Below are 19,116 nucleotides of genomic sequence, written 5' to 3'. Positions count from 1 at the left end.
AAAACTGCCTGGAGTGCTCAGACGAGGCTCGAAGGAGTACACTTGTGTCATTTATCAGTTGTTTAGGCCTTGAAACCTGGCCTTATTGTGCAGCACATCTTCATAAATATTTAACTCTCGTCTTAAGAGTTGCATCGGGACCGCCAGGCATAGCAACTGCCACGAACACATAAGTGCGTCCTTCGAGTGCTCTGGGCAGCTCCGCGGTTGACTGTAGAGCCCTGTTTAGAAAAAACTGCTTGTATGCAAGGCAGTTTTACTTTCTACAGTTCTGTAAATGTAATTCCACAACACTGCTTGAAACGAAGTTCCTTCTAGACACTCCAGCAATGCGTTTGCTGTTAAAGGGAGATTCTGAAACCTGTAAAACCTCAAGTTACACGCCTGATGTCTGAGGCAGTCTGAAACTCTTCAGGTACCTTCCTTAATTGTACTCGAAGAGCTCTCCTTTGCATGTCTGAACAACATTCTTTTCACCTGTATTCTGCCACTGCAGCTACGTCAGCCAGTCCAATGCCTTGATGCAAATTATTATAGCATTTCAGCCTTATGAATGCAGTGCATGCTTTCGGGGCAGAATTCATGTATGTGCAGTATACCTTAAAACTGCATATGTTTGTCAGTTGTACCTTTGTACAGCAGCCAAACCAAAATTCAGTTGCTTGCAACATTTTTTTTATATTCTAGAAACTTGAAAATAAATGAAGTCGGGTGGGCTGACCCCCCCCCCCCCCCTTCAAAACTGTTCTAAAAAAAATAAAATATTGTGTGTCTTGTATACACTGCCAAGTCACTCACCCTGTCATGCCCGTGTAAAAAACATCTTCAATTTCTCCATTCATAGCCACCCAGCACTGATATGTAAACCCAGATCTTTGGGAGGGGCTCAGTGAACCATTCAGGATTACATGGCCCAATTTTGGGACGGCACCTAGGATTGTGAGCACCTTGCCTGTAGGAAATGAGAGACGAGTTACTGTTAAGCAAGAAAGCCTCGCAGTTAACATCTCACGAAGGCTAATAGTTAAAAAAAAAAACATACCTACCTGCTTGGACATACAGGTAGCCTCTAGCGATTTGTAGGCCTTCAGCTCCTCGCCGTCGCAGCCTTTCTACAAAGTATGCAACAATGTTTTCACATGTAACGTGTAGCCACAGTTGATGACATTCCCAGTACTTAACATCTTCCAAGTCCGATGCCGCCAGGAAAGGTGTGCTGTAACATATTTTACAAATGCATGTAACAGCCACACAAAGAACAACAGGCAAACATTCTAGTGAGTGACAAAGCAAAGTGAACTGCAACAGACGGACTGCACACATGCACAGAGCTCTAAAACTTTTTAATCATGAATACGCTACTGTAAATTTGAACGTATTGCTCGTAAAACACTTACCGACCTTTCTGGTGCCCGTGTATAGGCTGTTTGAGCCATGAACAAACAAAATATTGCATAGTTTCGCCTCACTTCAAATACCGCGCTGTATACCCACGGCTCCCAAAACGACCCGGAAGTCGAAGTATCTAGCATGCCTTGTGGCTCGTTCAGATTGGGCGCCACCTATTGGCCTTGTCTAGTGTGAGGTTGGAGAGTATTGAGGGCACTGAACAAATAAAATTGTTTCAAAAAGAATAAAAAATGAATACATAAATAAAAGTCAAGTTCGACAATTAACATTTTAAGATATAAAAAATGAAAAACAAACTCCTTGCACTTACCTTTCCCACTGGCACTTGTTCAGTGTGTACTATTTTTCCCAGGCGGGGCACAAAAATGAACTGTAGTAGAACGGCAGTTCAGGCGAGTTGGTTATGCAGTTTTGTATAAAATAGCACCAAGATACGAGACGAAGAAGAAGGAAAAGACACACGGCGCTGAACTTGCAACTGCGTTGATAGGAAAAAAAGCACTCCTATAAGGCAAACATCAAGCATGCGCGAATGCACCTTGTGAGACATGCTCTTGCAACGTAATTGAAATTAGTCATATCTGCATGTGCGATTATCGTCGTTCCCCCCTTATTAACATATCCATTTCCTTATACGAGATAAGGCTACTGATTCCTGGCTGACACGATTTCCCTTCCCCACGATATGGTATGCCTCCGCCATTTTTCTTGTGACACGATCATTATGAACAAACAGGAATTCAGTGTCGACGAGGAACGGAGTGCACTGACTCTCTAGATAATGCTTAGCTAAATTTGTTCAACATTTACCTAAAAACTTTTGGTGCTCCGAAAGCTGTACATTGAGGCACTGACCTGTCTGGCCCATGTATGTGCGGCCACAGGACATAGGAATCTGGTATACCACAGCAACCTTACGCGGGACGAACTTGATTTTATGATTAATTTTACAACCGCTTCTCTCGCCAATTCGATCTTTCTTTCTTTGTACCGGTGCTCCAACCTTGTCGACCTTATTATTACCCAAAAACACAACACTGGCACCATTATTCCCCCCCCCCCCTTTCTTAATACTGTGCGAAAGGTTATGAGCGTATGGCATCACACCTATATTTTTCCTTTTAGTATCATCAGGACTGGAGCGCTGCTGCGAGTCACTTTCAGGGGGGTTTCAGTTTTTTTAGGATCTTTCCTGCACAAGAAATTTGTAAGGTCTCAAAAACAAAGTGAAAGATGCTGAGCTAGGTGTTCTTGAAGTCTTTTTTGCGGCCAAGACACATAAGCCTGAGATCCCTTTCAGGGAAATGGTATCCGAACACCTCTACAGGCAGATGGTTGTCTCCACGTATCTGAATAAACAACTCTCAACACTGCAGGTGAATGACCCGTTGTTCCCAATTCAAAGGAAGTTGTTAAGTTCCTGCTTTATGACAACCCTGGAGGCTGTTCTGGTTTTAGCGTTAATGTCGAAGATCTTTTCTTTTGTCTACTGCATGGTCTTCTCCTACAATATGCACAGCAATCCATTGAAGATCAAGATGGTGAGCACGCTTTTCAAGATAGATGAGAGATTTCTACCGCCTCCTTTCTGACACTCCTTTCTATCTCAAGAATACATACGTCGCATGGAAGAACCAAACATTCTTACAAAACTCCGGTGCACCTGTGCTCAGTAGCATCTTCCTTAGCCAAGTCGATAAGAGAGTGGCGAAGGATTTGGCTGGTGACAGTGTACGCATTTTTAGGTATGTTAATGATTATCTTTTGATCACAAAGTCCCTTCAACCAGAGATTGTGACCTATGTTTTAGATTCTTTTGGAAAAGAATCTAAAACATCTTTAAACTCGTTAAACATCTTTTATGTTGATGTTTAACGTTGATGTTTTGTTTTTAGAATAGTTACAAGATGAACCCTGTACCATGTATTTCTGTTTTATATTATTGTATTATCGACCAATGTATTATGTCACGGTTGTTCCCCCCCTTATGTAATGCCCTAACAAAAGGGCCCTTAAGGGTAAATAAATGATGATGATGATGATGATGATGAAAACAGGTCCGGGCTTAAATTTAGCATGAAATTCCTCAGAGTAACACACTGCAGTATTTAGACCTACAGCTGGCCTTTGAAACATCCCATGTGTAGTGGCAATATTCCCCTCGGAGCGAGAAGCCCCTGCAGAACTACAAATCTTGTCACTTGAAATTAGTTAAGGGATAGTAACCGGATGCATGAATATGCCCTTAAGAAGTCTTGCTTTCACAGAATGAGCGAAAGCCTCATTGCCCAGGTACACCACTGCAGGCAGACTGGTTTCTCTGACTATCTTCTTGTGTCTTGTGCAGGAAAGATACTAAAAAAACTCAGACCCTCTGAAAGTGACTCGCAGCAGCGCCCCAGTCCTGATGATAGAAGGAAAAATATAGTTGTGATACCATACGTTCGTAACCTTTCACACACATTTAAGAAAGTGGGGGCAAAATATGGTGTCAACGTTGCGTTTTCGGCTCCTGATGAGGTCTGAAAGGTTGGAGCAGCAGTACAAAGGAAGAAAGATGAAATTGGTGAGAGTAGCAGTTGTAAAATAAATCATAAAAACAAGTTTGTCCTGTGTAAGGTTGCTGTGGTATACCAGATTCCTATGTCCCGTGGCCTCAAATACATTGGCCAGACAGGCCGGTGCCTCAATGTACGGCTTTAGGAGCACCAAAATTCTTTAGGTAAATGTTCAACAAATTTAGCTAAGCATTGTCTAGAGTCAGTGCGCTCTGTTCCTCGTCGACCCCAAAGTCCTGTTCGTTCATAATGATTGTGTCACAAGGGAAATAGTCTAGGCTTACCATATCGTGAGGAAGGGAAATCGTTGTGTCAGCCAGGAATCAGTAGCCCTATCTCATAAGGAAATGGATATATGTTAAACAGGGGGGAACGATGATAATCGCACGTGCGGATATGACTCGTTTTAATTATGGTATAAGAGCATGTCTGACAAGGCCCATTCACGCATGCTTGATGTTTGCCTTTATAAGACAGTGTTCTTTCCGATAAATGCAGTTGCAAGTTCAGCGCCGTGTGTTTTTTCCTCCTTCTTCATCCCGTGTATTTGTGCTGTTTTATACGAAAACAAAAAAATGAGTATGTTATGAATTTCGCACTGTAGCCGGGTGAGTCACAGCGTCTGTCACCAAAGAGCTCCACATCACCGTATGCCCGAGATGCCAGCAATTTTTTTTTTATGTTCATCCCAAACCTATGGAGAATGCAATAATTTGCTTGAGTTTAAAAGACTATTTTTTGTTCACATAATAGTAGCAAAACAAAAGAATTGGCATAGAGTTCATGGCAGTTGTGACAACAGGATTTCAGCTGACGCACAGCGATTCAGTAGATGTGTTTGAATTTTGTACAGGCCTGAGAAATAATGAGACACTAGTGTTGGTCAGCAGAGAGAGTTGCATCTCGTCACCCAGTAAAATTAGCCCTACTAGCAGTTACTGAAGCTCATTTAAGTGTCCCCCAGGGCTATTCTCTTTTCCAGTTTGCCAATCTCATCTATCCTGACACGTGCAGTGGTCTGCGAGGTGGTTAACTCGTGTCTACATCTATACTTTACACTACACAAACTCCAGCATGAGCAAAGCTGACGTCCTGTTTCTGATTAGTTGGTCACACCTGTTGAGAATACCAGACACAGCTGCTGTTGTGAAGCAAGTAGTCATTTTTAAATAATGTGTGACCTTTACCAAAAGTAACACCGCTATTCTTATTGATTCGACATATTTTCCCCACAATTATGACCAAAAGAACGGCTTGCAATGCCACAGCTTCACATCATGCAGGTTATCCACACAGCCAACAAGATAGGCTTATCGACAGCAACTGCTTCGACACTTGCCGACTTTGCCCATAGCCCTGGCAGTCAAGAAGCCTTTGTATTAAAGGGACAGAACATTAGCCAAAACATGTCTTGAGGTTGCGGTGGAGGTGAAAAGGCCTTGCCTCATATAGTACAGATTGAACAATAAATACACTATCAAAGAAAAGAGGATTTACAGTTTTAATTTTCCACTGAATATCGCATAAAAACAGCTGAGGCGCTATCTAGCAGAGAAACCCTATTACTTTCTCTGTAGTACCCCATGTGACTACGTGTCAGCAAAATGTTGCTGATTTTCGTAAGTGCACACCGTTCTTTTTTTCTTCTAGGAGTGCTTGTCATAATTTGTTATATTTTACACTCTCTCCACTGCATCCTAAAATAAAACCCACCCCTCCTTTCGCACCGTGAGAGGCATGCTTTTAGATTTTGCCACTAGATGGCACCACAGTGTTTGGAATTCCGTGAATGAAGCGACGATAGTGCCTACTAAAACTTTCGTTGACAAGGCATGCGTTATTGTGCCGTAACAGGAGTGTGAAACTGAAAAGGACGTTAATCTAAGCAAAAAATTCCCAATTACTGTTTGATGAGTGACATTTTCTGTGTGTCTTTTTTGTCGACCATCAGTCACCATCGTGGTAGCTGCTCATGGCTTCCAGCGTCGGACTACATAAAAACAGACGCATGCACTGGTAGAAAAATTTTTGGTAAAAATTTTCTACCCTGTTTCTATTAAAACCACCATGGGATAGAACATTTTAGACCAATTTTTTGCACTGCGGTGAAAAAAATTTGAGACCTAAATTCCAGTGTTCTGTCCCTTTAAGAGATCATCTGAAAGGGGAATTCAGAGCAGTTCACATTATATGTAGTGACCTAATCCTGAGGAGGAACTTGACACAATCTTTTTCTTGCCACTGAATGTGATGAAATTAGGCAATTGACAATATAACTAAAGTAAAGCATTGACAGTAAAGTAGCATAAGTTTGAAATCAGAAGTAGTCCTGCATTTCGCCATAAGTTCAATGTTTTCCTTTGGCTTTCTTCGAAATAGTGGTTGAATGGACAATGAGTGCATGTGAATGTTGGGGCTTTGTTTTTGCAGTGATGCAAGTACCTAAATAACTGGTTTTACTCTGCAGAGGCAGTGCAGGCAGGTGAGGCAGATTTTCAGGACCCCCATGAAGCCTGCGTGAACGACGTAGCAGCTGCCATCCTCCATGTCTCCATCGTTATCGCCATCCGTGTAAAATGAGGTGGTTTTTGTAAATTCTGTAGGTTTTGCTGTAAAGTACCTACTCAAATACTTCTTTATGCTAGTTTGCATAGAATTCTTTGTACTGTTAACACTGACAACTTGCCCACAGCATCTATCCCCTTACAGCATTTCAAAGTGAAACAGCAGATTGCTTTGTCATCCAGAAACTGCAAAATACGAGTTGTCTAAACGTGATGGCCATTTTCATAAAGTCCGCTGTACTTACTCATCTTTGACTGCGTATGTCCATGTCGAATCGTCGGTTCATACATATCGTCGTCCCCTTGGATATGTACCAATGTAACATCATATCATACAAACAGCTGGACTCCGGATCTTCCTAGCGGGGCCATTTCACAGGTGTTGATGCAGACTTTTGAAAAGCAGTTTGAACTGCCTGGTTCCTTGTTTCTTTGATAAGAGTGTTCACCTGAACTTCTGAAATATAGAAAAATTAAGTACTGCAGTTAAGACTATGTAATATCTCTGTAGCAACTGTCACATCAATTAGCGTGGCAGTTCATATACTGTTGCTCAAATATTGAGCAGATAGGCATTACAAGTCAGTGTAAACATTTATTTTGTGACTTCAAAACTAATTTTCTGCATAAGCATGAGCTATAACAGAATGAAAAATTACAAAAACTTGTAACTAGTATTCAGTTACTGTAATTAACAAGCCTTTCCCGTTTATCCTTCTGTTCTTTCCTTTCCATTCAGCATTATCAAGTACAGTCTTTATCAAGAGTATACTGCCCAAGGCCTTCTAAGTCCCATAAAATGACTCACTGGACCACTTGTGAGGTATGTACCTAAGCCCAAAAAGCATGAAGATGTTTTTTCTTAACACCTGTGAGATTGCAAATGCTAAAGATGTGCACTGAGCCTCGTTATGGGAACCGTGCAGAAATCCAGGGGGTAGCATTCCCGGTGAACAGGCAGCACCACGAGTGGGCGCCGGAGGATTTTTGCAGTGGCCGGCACGGCAGCAACAGGCGGCCGTGGAAATATAATCAGAGTTTGCGCAGCAAAATGGCGGCAGTTTCGACCAGCTAGAGTGATGTACAGGTGCAAACAGAACTAAACGGAGTGCCCAGCCCAAGAAAAAACTGAGAGTCAGCGCTGCCTAGACGAGCCAACCGAAAGCAGAAATTCGTTGTGCGCATCTGTGCTCCCCTTGCCGGCGCGACCCTCCTTTTGTTCCGCATGCCTTGTCACTATCCCGGCGTCCAGTCGCGATAATAATGATCATGATTGGATAGATGCGCTCTTCAAAGCGAGCGGGCATTTTAGATGCGGAGACCGCTGCCTTCATATAGCACAGTCCGCGGGGGCGTCGCTACAGTTAAGCTGCTTTGTTAAGGAAGCGGTAGATGCAATTCCGCTGCAGATGGCCCATGTGTTTTGAACTCTTGTTGGCGCCGGGACTCATTTGTATCTATCTGTCCAGCTGCTCAAAATACTCGAGCTGCGGCCACAAACTGGATTCGTTCAATACAATTACCGTTAATGTTTGGACATTAATACACTCATGGGGTGGAAGGTCTGCAGAATATTTTCGCAGAAGGTGTCTGCATACCATTAACACTGATAGACTCAACTGGCAACTACTAACTGCCCTATTAATTATTAGATACGGCCAATGCCATGATGACTTCCAAGAGGTGGCCACTTCGAAAATTTGGCTAACTGGAGCCTCAAAATTTGACATGGTCCGAACTTCACCACTGTGCTGTCCAACACGATTTGACAATGACAAAATCAGTGGTGCCCTCATAGTTTAAGAGGCTACCCACAAATATAGTCAGACGTTCCCTCAAATTTTGACATCTGAATTTGATGACAGTTTGTATGCAACATAATGTGACTTCACGTTACATTCCTTCACCCGAATGGTAGATGATCTGCTGCTTCCTATCTTCTGGGATCTGAGGTTGCATATCGAAATCTCGTGCAAAGCCTCAATATGGTTGAAATGAAATGAGCGCGGACTTCAGGACTCCACGTGCTATAGCGGCATATCGCAATTTATTCGAAAGAGCCCTCAGCCAAATGCACGCGCCGAGACAGCCTTGTTCTTGAGAGTGACTGGTCGAACGCTTTAACATGCCAGACTGGAATGACGTTGCTGTTCATAGTTCGCAAATATGCCATACACTTCGACACGCAGCAAGTCCGTGGCTGGCGTGACCAGTTGCCAGAAGTCACATTTCATAGCTTCCGTTTTCTTTCGTTTTATCTGACTGGTCGTCAACATGAATTGCGGGAGCTGCCAGTCACAGAAATCGCAAGATAACGGGCCCTGCCGTAGGTCTAATCATCGAGACTTGCCACATCACACCGGCCATACTGCTGGCTGCGTCATGCAGCCAAATTTTAGAAGCAGTCGGTGGTATGTGAACGGTCGGGTTGCTTCCCCCGGACGTTAGAAATCAACGGCTTCGTCACCCAACCAGTGATCAAGGACAAATAACCAAACGGATACTAAACCAAATTTTGAAAATTGAACCTCATTGGAAAGCGGGCCGCGATTTTCATTCTTGCATTGGTCTCGGTGCGTGTGGCTGTGCATCCACTGACTACACTAACTGGTCACGATCGCACAACCCAGAGCCTCATAGTGTGTATAGATTTCTGGAAGAAAGGTTGCCTTGCGGAGATTATTTGCTTTTCACTCAGTATTTCGGAAGACACCTTCTTGAGTTACAGAGAATAAAATAGGCTGATCAGGAGCTGCCCACGGACGATATGTCAACACCGGAAATTCCACTCTCTTGCATATTTTACAGACTCTGTCAAAATTCCCACGTCCAATCTTCGCCTGAAGTCAGTGTGAAATTTGGGGGTCATGTAGTCCACATTTGGGAGCAGCCCACTTAAACATTGAGGGCACCCCTGACCTTGACATTGTCAAATCAGGTGGGATACCAAAATTGGCAAAGTTCCAACCATGATAAATTTTGGGGCTTCAGCTTGCCAAATTCTAGGAAAACACATGAATTTTGGAGTCATCACTGATATGATCACAGCTAAGAATTAATATACAATTTATTAGTTGTCGATTAACTACCTATCGATCTTACTGGTATGTGGGCACCTTCTGCGAAAATATTTTGTAGACAGGTATTTTCTGTCCCATGGTCGTATTAATGTTGAAACATTAACAGTAACTGTATTAAACGAACCTGTGTCTGCGTCGGCACATCGAATTCGAGCACAATTGGTCCGCAGCGAAATACAAATTAATCCCGGTGCCAACAAAGTTCAAAACATAAACTATGCAGGCATCTCCGACGGAACTGCGCCTACTTCTGCCTAAATGAAGCAGCTTAAATGTAGCACCACCCACGTGGGCTTTGCTATCAAGGCAACGGTCCGTGCATCTGAAATGCCCGCTCGTTTCAAAGAATGCGACCATCCGATCATGATTATCATTATCGCATCAGGGACGCCGGGACAGTGACAGCGCATAAATAGTAAAGGAAGGGTCGCGCCGGCAGGGAGAGTGCAAATGCACATCACGATTTCCTAATTTCGGCCGGCTCGGCTAGGCGGCGCTGACGTTCAGTTTTTTCTTGCACTGGGTGCTCTGTTTACTTCTGTCTGCAGGTGTACAGAGGCATGAACAATGCGGGAGCTACATGACACAAGACAGAGAGACACGGACGAGCATTGGCTGCCTGCTTGGCATTTATTTCTAGGCTGGAAACACGAGAAACGGAAGACGACAGAAGAAGCGCGCGCAGTTGGAAAAGGCTGAGCAAAAAACGAAGAAGGAGGTTGGGGGGGGGGGGGGGGGGGGTCAAAAACACAGTAAAATGTGTACAGCATCACACAAAGCCCACATGTGGTACAGCATCACACAAAGCCAGCCTCCAACGCTCCAATTGGGACTGGCTGAGAAAAAAAACGAACAGCTGCAGGGAATTAAGCGGCGGAGAAGGATGGAACGAGTATGGGGAGAAGAATACAAATGAATGAAGCTGGAGCCAAAGAGGAGAAAAAAGCCTGAAAAAAAAAATGCGAAAAGCCTGAAAACTCAAGAATGACTACTGGAGCTTGACAATGCCGCAGGCACTTCTATTAAGCCGAAGACTTTTGAAAAGCTTTGGCTATCTTTCTGGTGAGGCAGTTGCCACTTTTCTCGATGATAAAGGAAAGGATGGCAGATTCACACTGATCGCTCTGTCCACATGGTGTTCACACACACGGCTGCTGATACAGCGACACAGCTATGAAAATGGAAAACTCCATTGCAGCATGCACAATTAAGCGATCTACGCCTTCTAATACACATGCACATTTTCCTCTCTGTCAGGCATGTAGGGATTGTAGCATGCCTACTTCTCTCTTTTGTTGAAAAAACGTCCTGCCTCAAATCTCGACTTGAACGCGTTTTTTTGTTTTTTGTAATAATACTTATTGCCTTTTTAACGGCACTTTCAAGTCCTCTGCCACAAAATTAGGTTGGGACAGGGAAAGGTAACAGGTGGCAACCAGTCGCTCAGCCACTTATTTGGAGCAGGATGGCGTGTAATGAATGCAAGATCTGTTCAAAGCGTCCACGAATAAGTAAAAAAAAAAGTTACGTTTACCAATGCTACTAGTCTGGATTGCTCAGTATGGTACGAGAAACAGTTCATCATTTGGGGTTCAACAGCTCGGTAGACATTGAAATGTCATTAACATAACTAAATAAATAAAGTGTATGGAATGGCAGACAGGGACTTTATGAACCACATCAACAGAGGAGGGCAAAGCGGACAGCTAGTACTTCGACGTCAGATGGGAAAGTTTTTTTTCTTACACGTTTTTGTTTGGTTTGCATTACAAAAGCAATGAAGACTGCGGGAGAGCAGGCAAAAGTTGTAACGACACCTGACGAAGGCCCATCCACCCAGTAAGAAGGCTGTTTACAGCAATAACCTAAAAAATCGCATAAAGTCATACAACATGAAACACAGAATTATACAATAGAAAACAAGTTATATGACAGCATATCGATGAGAAACATTAGACAGGACATTATCACATTACTCCAAGAAAAAAAAATAGTACGGGTATAGAAGGAATACATATACGACTATAAGGCATTACAAGGTCACACGTCTGAAAAATACAGTCTAGCGATCCAAACTTAGCGTCGCTTCGCTTCGTAAAGCTCATTCGGGGACGCGAAAAATATTTTATCAGGCCAGTGAAAAGTAGTGCAACCCAGCGACTTGTGGAAAACCAGTTTCCTCCCCCTTCGCCGCTACCGGTCACCACCACTCCGCCGAGCGTAGTGGCAGCGCCGGCTGGGAGAGGAGGTAAATACCTCCCCTTGGGGGAAAGAGACCAGCGATGGGTGCGCCACCAAGACGTCTACGCGGGTTCCCGCGAGAAGACGAGAGGAAGCTTCTGGATCCAGCCGGCAACGAGAGCGGTCGTCTTCCGCCGCCTCTCCCGGCAAATGCCGGGGGATAGCGGGCACGGCGTACGCAGCGCACACGGGAGGACCCGTCATGCACGACCGCCCATCTTCTGGTTCCCAACAGCGAAGCGACTGGTAAATACCGCACGCTCTCGCCGCCTCCCGCGGCAAACACTGTGGTATAGCTTCGTCCGAAGAATGCGGCGTGCACGGGAGATCCCGGCCGCCATATGCACGGCACGTGCAAATGTCCGCCGCCGAAATCGCGCCCTCATTTCCCAGCCGGTGAGTCAAAAGCCCTTCTTACGTAGCCTTGCCCTTCCAAGGAAAACCTTGTTGATGTATAGCTAGCCGGCATGCTCTGTATTATTTGCAAGTGCAATAAATAGCATTCGAGTAGTAACACTGTGTCGCCCCCGTCCTTGTCCCTTTGTTCCCCTCCGCGGGTCGCTAGCGAGAATGTTGCACCTGTGGAGTAGGAGCGGGGTGGAAGACCGTCCCCCTTTAAACACCACAATGGCGCCTCAACGTGGTTCTCTCGTGCAGAAGCACTTGAGCTAGTTACCCCTCCCTAGGGACAAAGGACGATAGCCGGTTCGCGGCGTGGACTGCCTGCCCGGACGTTTAACATTAGGCCTGAACCGACATAGCTATGCTAGCAAGGCTAATATGCTTTCTTGACGGCGAGGTGAGAGGAGTTGCAGCGAGAACAAATGGTCGTGCATGTGTGTATGTGTGTGTGTGGAGCATTTTTATTTGTGTGTGTGTGTTTGTGTGTGCAGACTCCCGAGACCTTTGAGAGGTACAGCCACGAGGTCCATATATGGAGCACGAGACCGAGCCGTCCACGGAGAACAGCACACCGGAAGCGAGTGAGTGCCTCTACCGGGACGGTGGCCCTACTTTTCTTGTATATAGTTGTAAATATTTCCTCTTCTGTCTCTTTGGCTCTGGGAGCCAGGTGCCGCAATCGGCCGACTGGTATTGCAGCCGTGATTGCCGGAAAGCACCGGGGCGCTCTGACACCGCTGGACGCGGTGGGCGCCGTTCGCTGAGAAGTTGCCTTTGAACGGCAGCGAGCGAGTAGGGCCACCCTGGGTTCCTTGGCGGAGTGAATATCCTCGCGGCGCTGCGTTCTAGCTATTGTCCTTAGCGCTAGAGCGAGTAGGCTTAAGGCTCTTTTGGGAAGCTAGGCCTGTCGCACGTCGGAGGACAGTCTAATTGTGGCATACAGCACGCGCAAATGCGTTTTGCTTGTTATATATTAACCTCACTGTAGCCGAACATCTCGCTGAATAGAGAAAGCTAACTTCGTTCAAATGAACTTGGTATTTTGGGGCTGAGAAGGCGAATCGGAAATTTTGTAGAACCAGATTATTATGCCGGCAAACGAACCGCGGATGCCCGTGCTTCGTTCGGATTAACGGAACGCAGTGCAGTGCCGGATAAAATTGTTTGGCACTCGCATTGGCCCGCATTTTACCAAATGGTCATTTTGCTCAATTTATTCAACCTTTTTGGAGATCCGGAGGGTTGTGCAGATATCAAGTGAAGCCGCCTGGACCTGCTGCCATTGTTTACGTTCCTGCCTGCTGCCCTGCGGCCGTGAATCACCGAAGCTCGGAGTCTCAGGGAACCAGTCCGGCTTAACGGGAGGGGAGCCAACCCCCTGCCTGCCAACAAAGGTGCGTCAGCGGGAACAACACCCTCCCGTCACGGTGGCTTCTGGAACCTGCCGATGGACAGCGGGGGCCCCTTCACCTTGCTGCTCGTCGGATAACACCAACGTTTGGATTGCACTAGTGTCTTGCCTGTGCGAGCTGCCCTGCGGTCGTCATTGCAAGCCGCGTGTGGACCCAGCGGATGGCATCCAAGGAGCAGCTTTTAACAACCATAGGTGAACATTTAAGGAGGGAGAGATGTGGAAAACCAGTTTCCTCCCCCTTCGCCGCGACCGGTCACCACCACTCCGCCGAGCGTCGTGGCAGCGCCGGCTGGGAGAGGAGGTAAATACCTCCCCTTGGGGGAAAGAGACCAGCGATGGGTGCGCGACGAAGACGTCTACGCGGGTTCCCGCGAGAAGACGAGAGAAAGATTCTGGATCCAGCCGGCAACGAGAGCGGTCGTGTCCCGCTGCCTCTCCCGGCAAATGCCGGGGGATAGCAGGCACGGAGCACGCTGTGCACACGGGAGGACCCGTTGTGCACGACCGCCCATCTTCTGGTTCCCAACGGCGAAGCGACCGGTAAATACCACACGCTATCGCCGCCTCCCGCGGCAAACGCCGTGGTATGGCTTCGTCCGAAGAATGCGGCGCGCACGGGAGATCCCAGCCGCCATATTCACGGCGCGTTCAGATGTCCGCCGCCAAAATCGCACTCCCATTCCCCAGCCGGTGAGTCAAAAGCCCTTCTTACGTAGCCTTGCCCTTCCAAGGAAAACCTTGTTGATGTATAGCTAGCCGGCATGCTCTGTATTATTTGCAAGTGCAATAAATAGCATTGGAGTAGTAACACTGTGTCGCCCCCGTCCTTTGTCCCTTTGTTCCCCTCCGCGGGTCGCTAGCTAGGACGCTGCACCTGCGGAGTAGCAGCGGGGAGGAAGACAGTCCCCCTTTAAACCCCACAGACTTCAACCCAGCAATTCATTTTTGACCATAGAATGTCACGAATAGAAAGAACAAGCGGCGAATGCGAATCACGCACAGCAGATCCACCGCGTCTCCGCAGCGCAGCCAGGCGCACCGGCCACTACAAAGATATTCCCGCCGCAAGAAGCGCTCGCATCGGGGCGCGAGTTACTCCTGCACGGTGCCTATAGGGCTTGGAGACAAACTCCTTTGGGTGTGTATTCTTGAGAGACTGTACATCACATTTAAAAATGCAGTGCATTCCTTGGGGAGAGTTATTTCATAGCAAACACTTTTATTGTGTTATACTTTCCACTGCTCTCTCTGCCAGCAAAGCTTTTATCTTTGTGCCCCCAAATCAAGGCAAAATTTAACTTATTTACTTTTGATCTCAGTTGTTCCTATAATGATGTCATCTTAGAACCTAATATCCTTATGGAAGTTGTCACCAGCGTGTTTCTGTTGATGCGTGGGAGTTAGAAAAATAGAATAACTGCATTGTTTTGGGGAAGCAATTCAAATTTGCTTTTTCATCTGTGAGCATTTAATGGTAATGAAACTTATACTTTTGCTGCGACTAGTCAAGTGCGTAATAACATATTAGCTTTTCAAAAGTATTCTTGTCGTGGATACTTGCGCATGTCGACATATGAAAACAAGTCGCCTTGTCAAAGTGTCGATTGTGAACCGAGGCTCCCCCTCAACCCTTGTTCGGTTCTCTCATACTGTGTAGCAACCTTCCCCTCGTTCTACCCTTGATCCATATATACATGCATTTACTTTACTTTGCCTTTACCATTCTACCTCTCCATTCTCTGTTTCTTAACTTTTGATGAGACCTATTCTTGCCACTTACACATATGCCAGGCAGCATAGGGAAGTATAAGTACCAAATGCAGTACAGAAGGCACACTACTGTCTCCCTTATATTTCTAATAAAGAAGAAGAAGTGAGGAAAATTTTAACTAGCAATGAGAGCCAGAATGCATGCAAGGCACAAAGTGATATGACTGGGCGTACCTGCATTCCGGTCAGGCAAGCAAACCTGCACAGCTATGCCATGCATAGCACTGCAACTGCACACTTCTGAAGCAGTTCTTTGTGGTACATCCATCTCTGCAGCCAAGCTTGTGACAGCCCTTGATGAGCCCTGTGACAGTTGAGTAACACTCTGATTTGGTTGTTTAGCTACATTCATGGCATCCACAATTTTGTAATGTAGCACGAGCGACCAAACAAAACACATGTAAATGAATGAAGGGGCATCCTGAAGCTTACATCGTCACGTTCGCGATAAAGCATGCTGGCTACATTATCAACTAGAAACCACAGTTAGCGAGATGCAAAAATGCTGCAGCATTTAGGAGGTATTCACGTGATGTCAAAGCTGACATCAGTGCACAGCTGATGCAATTTTTGCGTCCTGTTCTCACAGATGCAGTCGGCGCCTCAGCTACTCTTGCGCGTCCGTTTTCTGTCACTCAACCTCATGTGAGCACTAATATAATGAAAATTAAACTGCAACCATGAATGAGAGTTCGAACTGCCTGGAAAGTCTAGGCGATGCGGACAGAGACCGGAGAATAAAAAAAAATGACACTGTGTGGCACTGACCCACGTTTGCAGTCGATATGCGCGAGTGTACTGCAAGAGTCGACTTGCGGCCGCCTGCGCATAAATATGTGTGACACTCATGAGTTTCTCGTGCTCCAAGTTGGCTTTGTCACAGGAAACGAACTGAAAGCCGGAAGATCACTTGAAAAATACAGCTCATTACAAGCGGCTGGATTAAAAATCCGTGGCATGATGCAGACGAACCCGCATGTTGCACAATTACATGCATGCTGTAGAATGCTTCTCCCAGCAATACTGCTGAATTCTTGCAGTTCAAATTTCGCATAGAAATGGCATTTTGATTCTGTATACAAAACTTGTTTGAGGTTCTTGCCTGATTCGATCAGAAAAGTCGGATGTTTGCATCATCTGTGGCGGCAACAGAGCAAAAGAAGCTGCTGTTACAGTGAAGGCATTGGTATCACCACCTTGTTGTATCGCGGGCTCGAAATTATTTTTTGTGATGCACAAACAAAACTTTTCAAATTTAGTGTAGTTTTGACAAAACCAAGTCGAATGAGGCAAGTACCTCAAACAAATTTGGTAAGAAAATGTTTTCACTGCCAGATGCCATTTCTGAGTGAAATTTGAGCTGCAAGGATTCAGTGATTCAGCTGAGAGAAGCACAACACGCTTCATTTATGAATTAGTTAAAAGCCTCTACTAGTTAACTTTATTGCACACGCAACTTAGTCACCCTCACTGTTTGTCGAGCCCTCTTTTCGAGACTTTTATTGCTGCAAAACACGCGGGGTGTTGGCGGTGCACTGCATGTGCATGGCTGCAAAACAATGAAGCATACTGTCACGTACATTGCTATGTTGCTCTTTTACCTAGAATACGATGTGCAAATGACTGAAGAACAGTCGTCCTTGGATCGTGGCAACAGCTGGCGGCCAGGACACATCCTGAAGATTTCAGCCAACCCATTGTTCACATAGATTTGATTCCCACCTTCCGTTGATGCCGACATGGTTGAGAGTTGTTTCGTTTGACCAGAGTCGTTCGTATCCACTTTCGCAACCATAAAAAGGCCGAGGTCTTTCACGCAGCTTTTGAGCTTCCGCTGCTTGCGCTGTATACGGCTATTACAGTATACGATAGCTACGATAGCTGCGGAGGCCACTGCTTGTGAAACCGCACGACAGCATTATACATATGTTTGCCCTGTTCTTTTGGTGGACACAAAAATGGCCCATGGTTAACAGTGCTTAAACACACTGACAAAGTAAAGAACACCGAAAAGGTGACACAGGCGCTTTTCTGTGTTCTTTACTCTGTCCGTATGTCGAAGCGCTGTTAACCATGGACCAACACTAATTACCCCAACAACTTGTCCTACAAAAATGGCCAACTGTGCTACAATTAGCCACAATGCACCATGCACGGCATGTCAGTGAATACCCCCTATTCTATAGTGTGACAACTTAGCACAGTTTGACAGGCACAGGGATGAAGAGTGCGGGGTAGAGCTTACCTCCTTATTTCCTTGAGAGGATGTGTAAGTTCCATTATCTGCTGTGTAAGCGTTGTCCTGGAAGCCAATGGAGCCCAGAATTAAAAGCGCAGTAAACTATAAGCATCATGCGACAAGCCGACGACGTGCTTAAAAGATCAATAAACAAGGACAACAAAGAGAGCATCAACAGGCACTCAATGAAGATGCAAACAAAATTAAGGGGCAAACTGTAAGCTCTCTGCCGCCACCTTATTTCACTGATGATGCAGTCAGCTTAGCAGCTGTAGCCAGAAACGGGTTAAAACTTGTTCCCACACTTCTAAATGTGCATGTCTAAAACCAAGAGGTGAGTCTCATTTCAGGAACATTTATGTCAGGTCGCGCATCATGTCATGAAAGAGACGAATACCTAGCAGAGGAAGCCTAGCCGGTAAGCCGCTCCATCAAAGTGCTATCACTTTGATGTGTCAAGAAAAGTGACCACGAAGAGGTAAGATTTACTCACAGAATTGATGTCGTCGACGCGCTCCAGTGAAGGCTGCTGCGAGCTTGTTCCGGGCAGTATGGAAGGAACCGCGCCTCGTAATAGCTGTCGACGCATCCGCGGAATCCCGAGAGCGTTTCTTATGGACGGATCGTATATATAATCTTCATTGCGGAAATGAAGACAGCACACCTTTGCATACAAAGGTGCAACACCTCTCCGTTTCCGCAGCGGCACCGCACTCAACCAAGCAGTGCGCCGTGGCTCATCCGGCGGCAGCTTATGGTAAGCCACCCCGTCGGTAACGGTGCAGTTCCGCTGTGACACAGCACGGCTGTTCGGACAGCCCACAACGTTGCACAATCCGGACGATTTCATTATAGCAGGCTCCATCTAGTTAAACGGCGCTAACTGCTGCCGATAAAAACAAAACAAAAAACATCGATGGCGCAGATGGATGGATGGATGGATGGATGGATGGATGGATGATAGTGGCTCTGCCCTTTGTATCGGACGGCAGCTTGCGCCGCCTAACCAAAAAAATTAAAAGAAATTTATTTATCTCTTCCCCATTTTTAGCTTCTAATTCGGCCGTATCTGCCCCCCTCCCTTTTTTTCCTCTCTTTAGTCTCTTGACTTTTTCCACCAATCCTCTAACCTCTCTTTTGTTATCAGAACGCGTTCCTCATCCATTCGTTCATCTTCCCCAGCAAATCCCAGCGCTCTCTCCAGATCTGCCGCTTTTTCCGCGGGAAGGGCAGGACGAAGTTTTTGGCACCTTAGAACAACATGTTCCGTTGTTTCCTCCTCAGTTCCGCACGCCGCGCATAATATATCTACTTCCTGAAATTTTTTCCTGTACGTTTTTGTTCTGAGGGTCCCTGTCCTAGCCTCAAACAGCAATGAGCTCCTTCGTGAGTTGTCGAATAAACTTTCTTTCTTTATATCCTGTTTTCGAGTTCTATA

At 45.8% G+C, this 19,116-nt stretch overlaps 1 protein-coding gene across 12 annotated transcripts in view; it reads right to left on the bottom strand.

Annotated features, from left to right (window-relative positions):
- LOC146194797 (uncharacterized) overlaps window positions 1-18,601 on the bottom strand; it is a 31,336-nt gene extending 12,735 nt beyond the window's left edge. For 9 of the 12 annotated variants that reach the window (XM_084597553.1, XM_084597554.1, XM_084597557.1 and 6 more), the window contains exons 1-7: window positions 18,172-18,601; window positions 17,685-17,741; window positions 16,208-16,261; window positions 15,614-15,743; window positions 6,778-6,989; window positions 1,047-1,216; window positions 799-952 (exon numbers count right to left, since the gene is read on the bottom strand). In XM_084597553.1, the coding sequence (XP_084453679.1) occupies window positions 6,892-6,989; window positions 15,614-15,743; window positions 16,208-16,261; window positions 17,685-17,741; window positions 18,172-18,543 (711 nt within the window). In that variant the 5' untranslated portion in view covers window positions 18,544-18,601 and the 3' untranslated portion in view covers window positions 799-952; window positions 1,047-1,216; window positions 6,778-6,891. Of the gene's footprint in view, window positions 1-798; window positions 953-1,042; window positions 1,217-1,720; window positions 1,781-6,777; window positions 6,990-15,613; window positions 15,744-16,207; window positions 16,262-17,684; window positions 17,742-18,171 lie in introns of all 12 variants that reach the window. The other 3 variants (XM_084597548.1, XM_084597549.1, XM_084597558.1) reach the window with 3 other exon arrangements.
- Between the last annotated feature and the right edge of the window lie 515 nt (window positions 18,602-19,116).

This window comes from Amblyomma maculatum, chromosome 3 (genome assembly GCF_055883805.1).
Source record: "Amblyomma maculatum isolate TAMU_Amacu chromosome 3, ASM5588380v1, whole genome shotgun sequence".
Lineage (NCBI taxonomy): Eukaryota > Metazoa > Arthropoda > Arachnida > Ixodida > Ixodidae > Amblyomma > Amblyomma maculatum.
The sequence above is the reverse complement of the archived record's forward strand: the minus strand, read 5'-3'. Positions and strand labels throughout refer to the sequence as shown.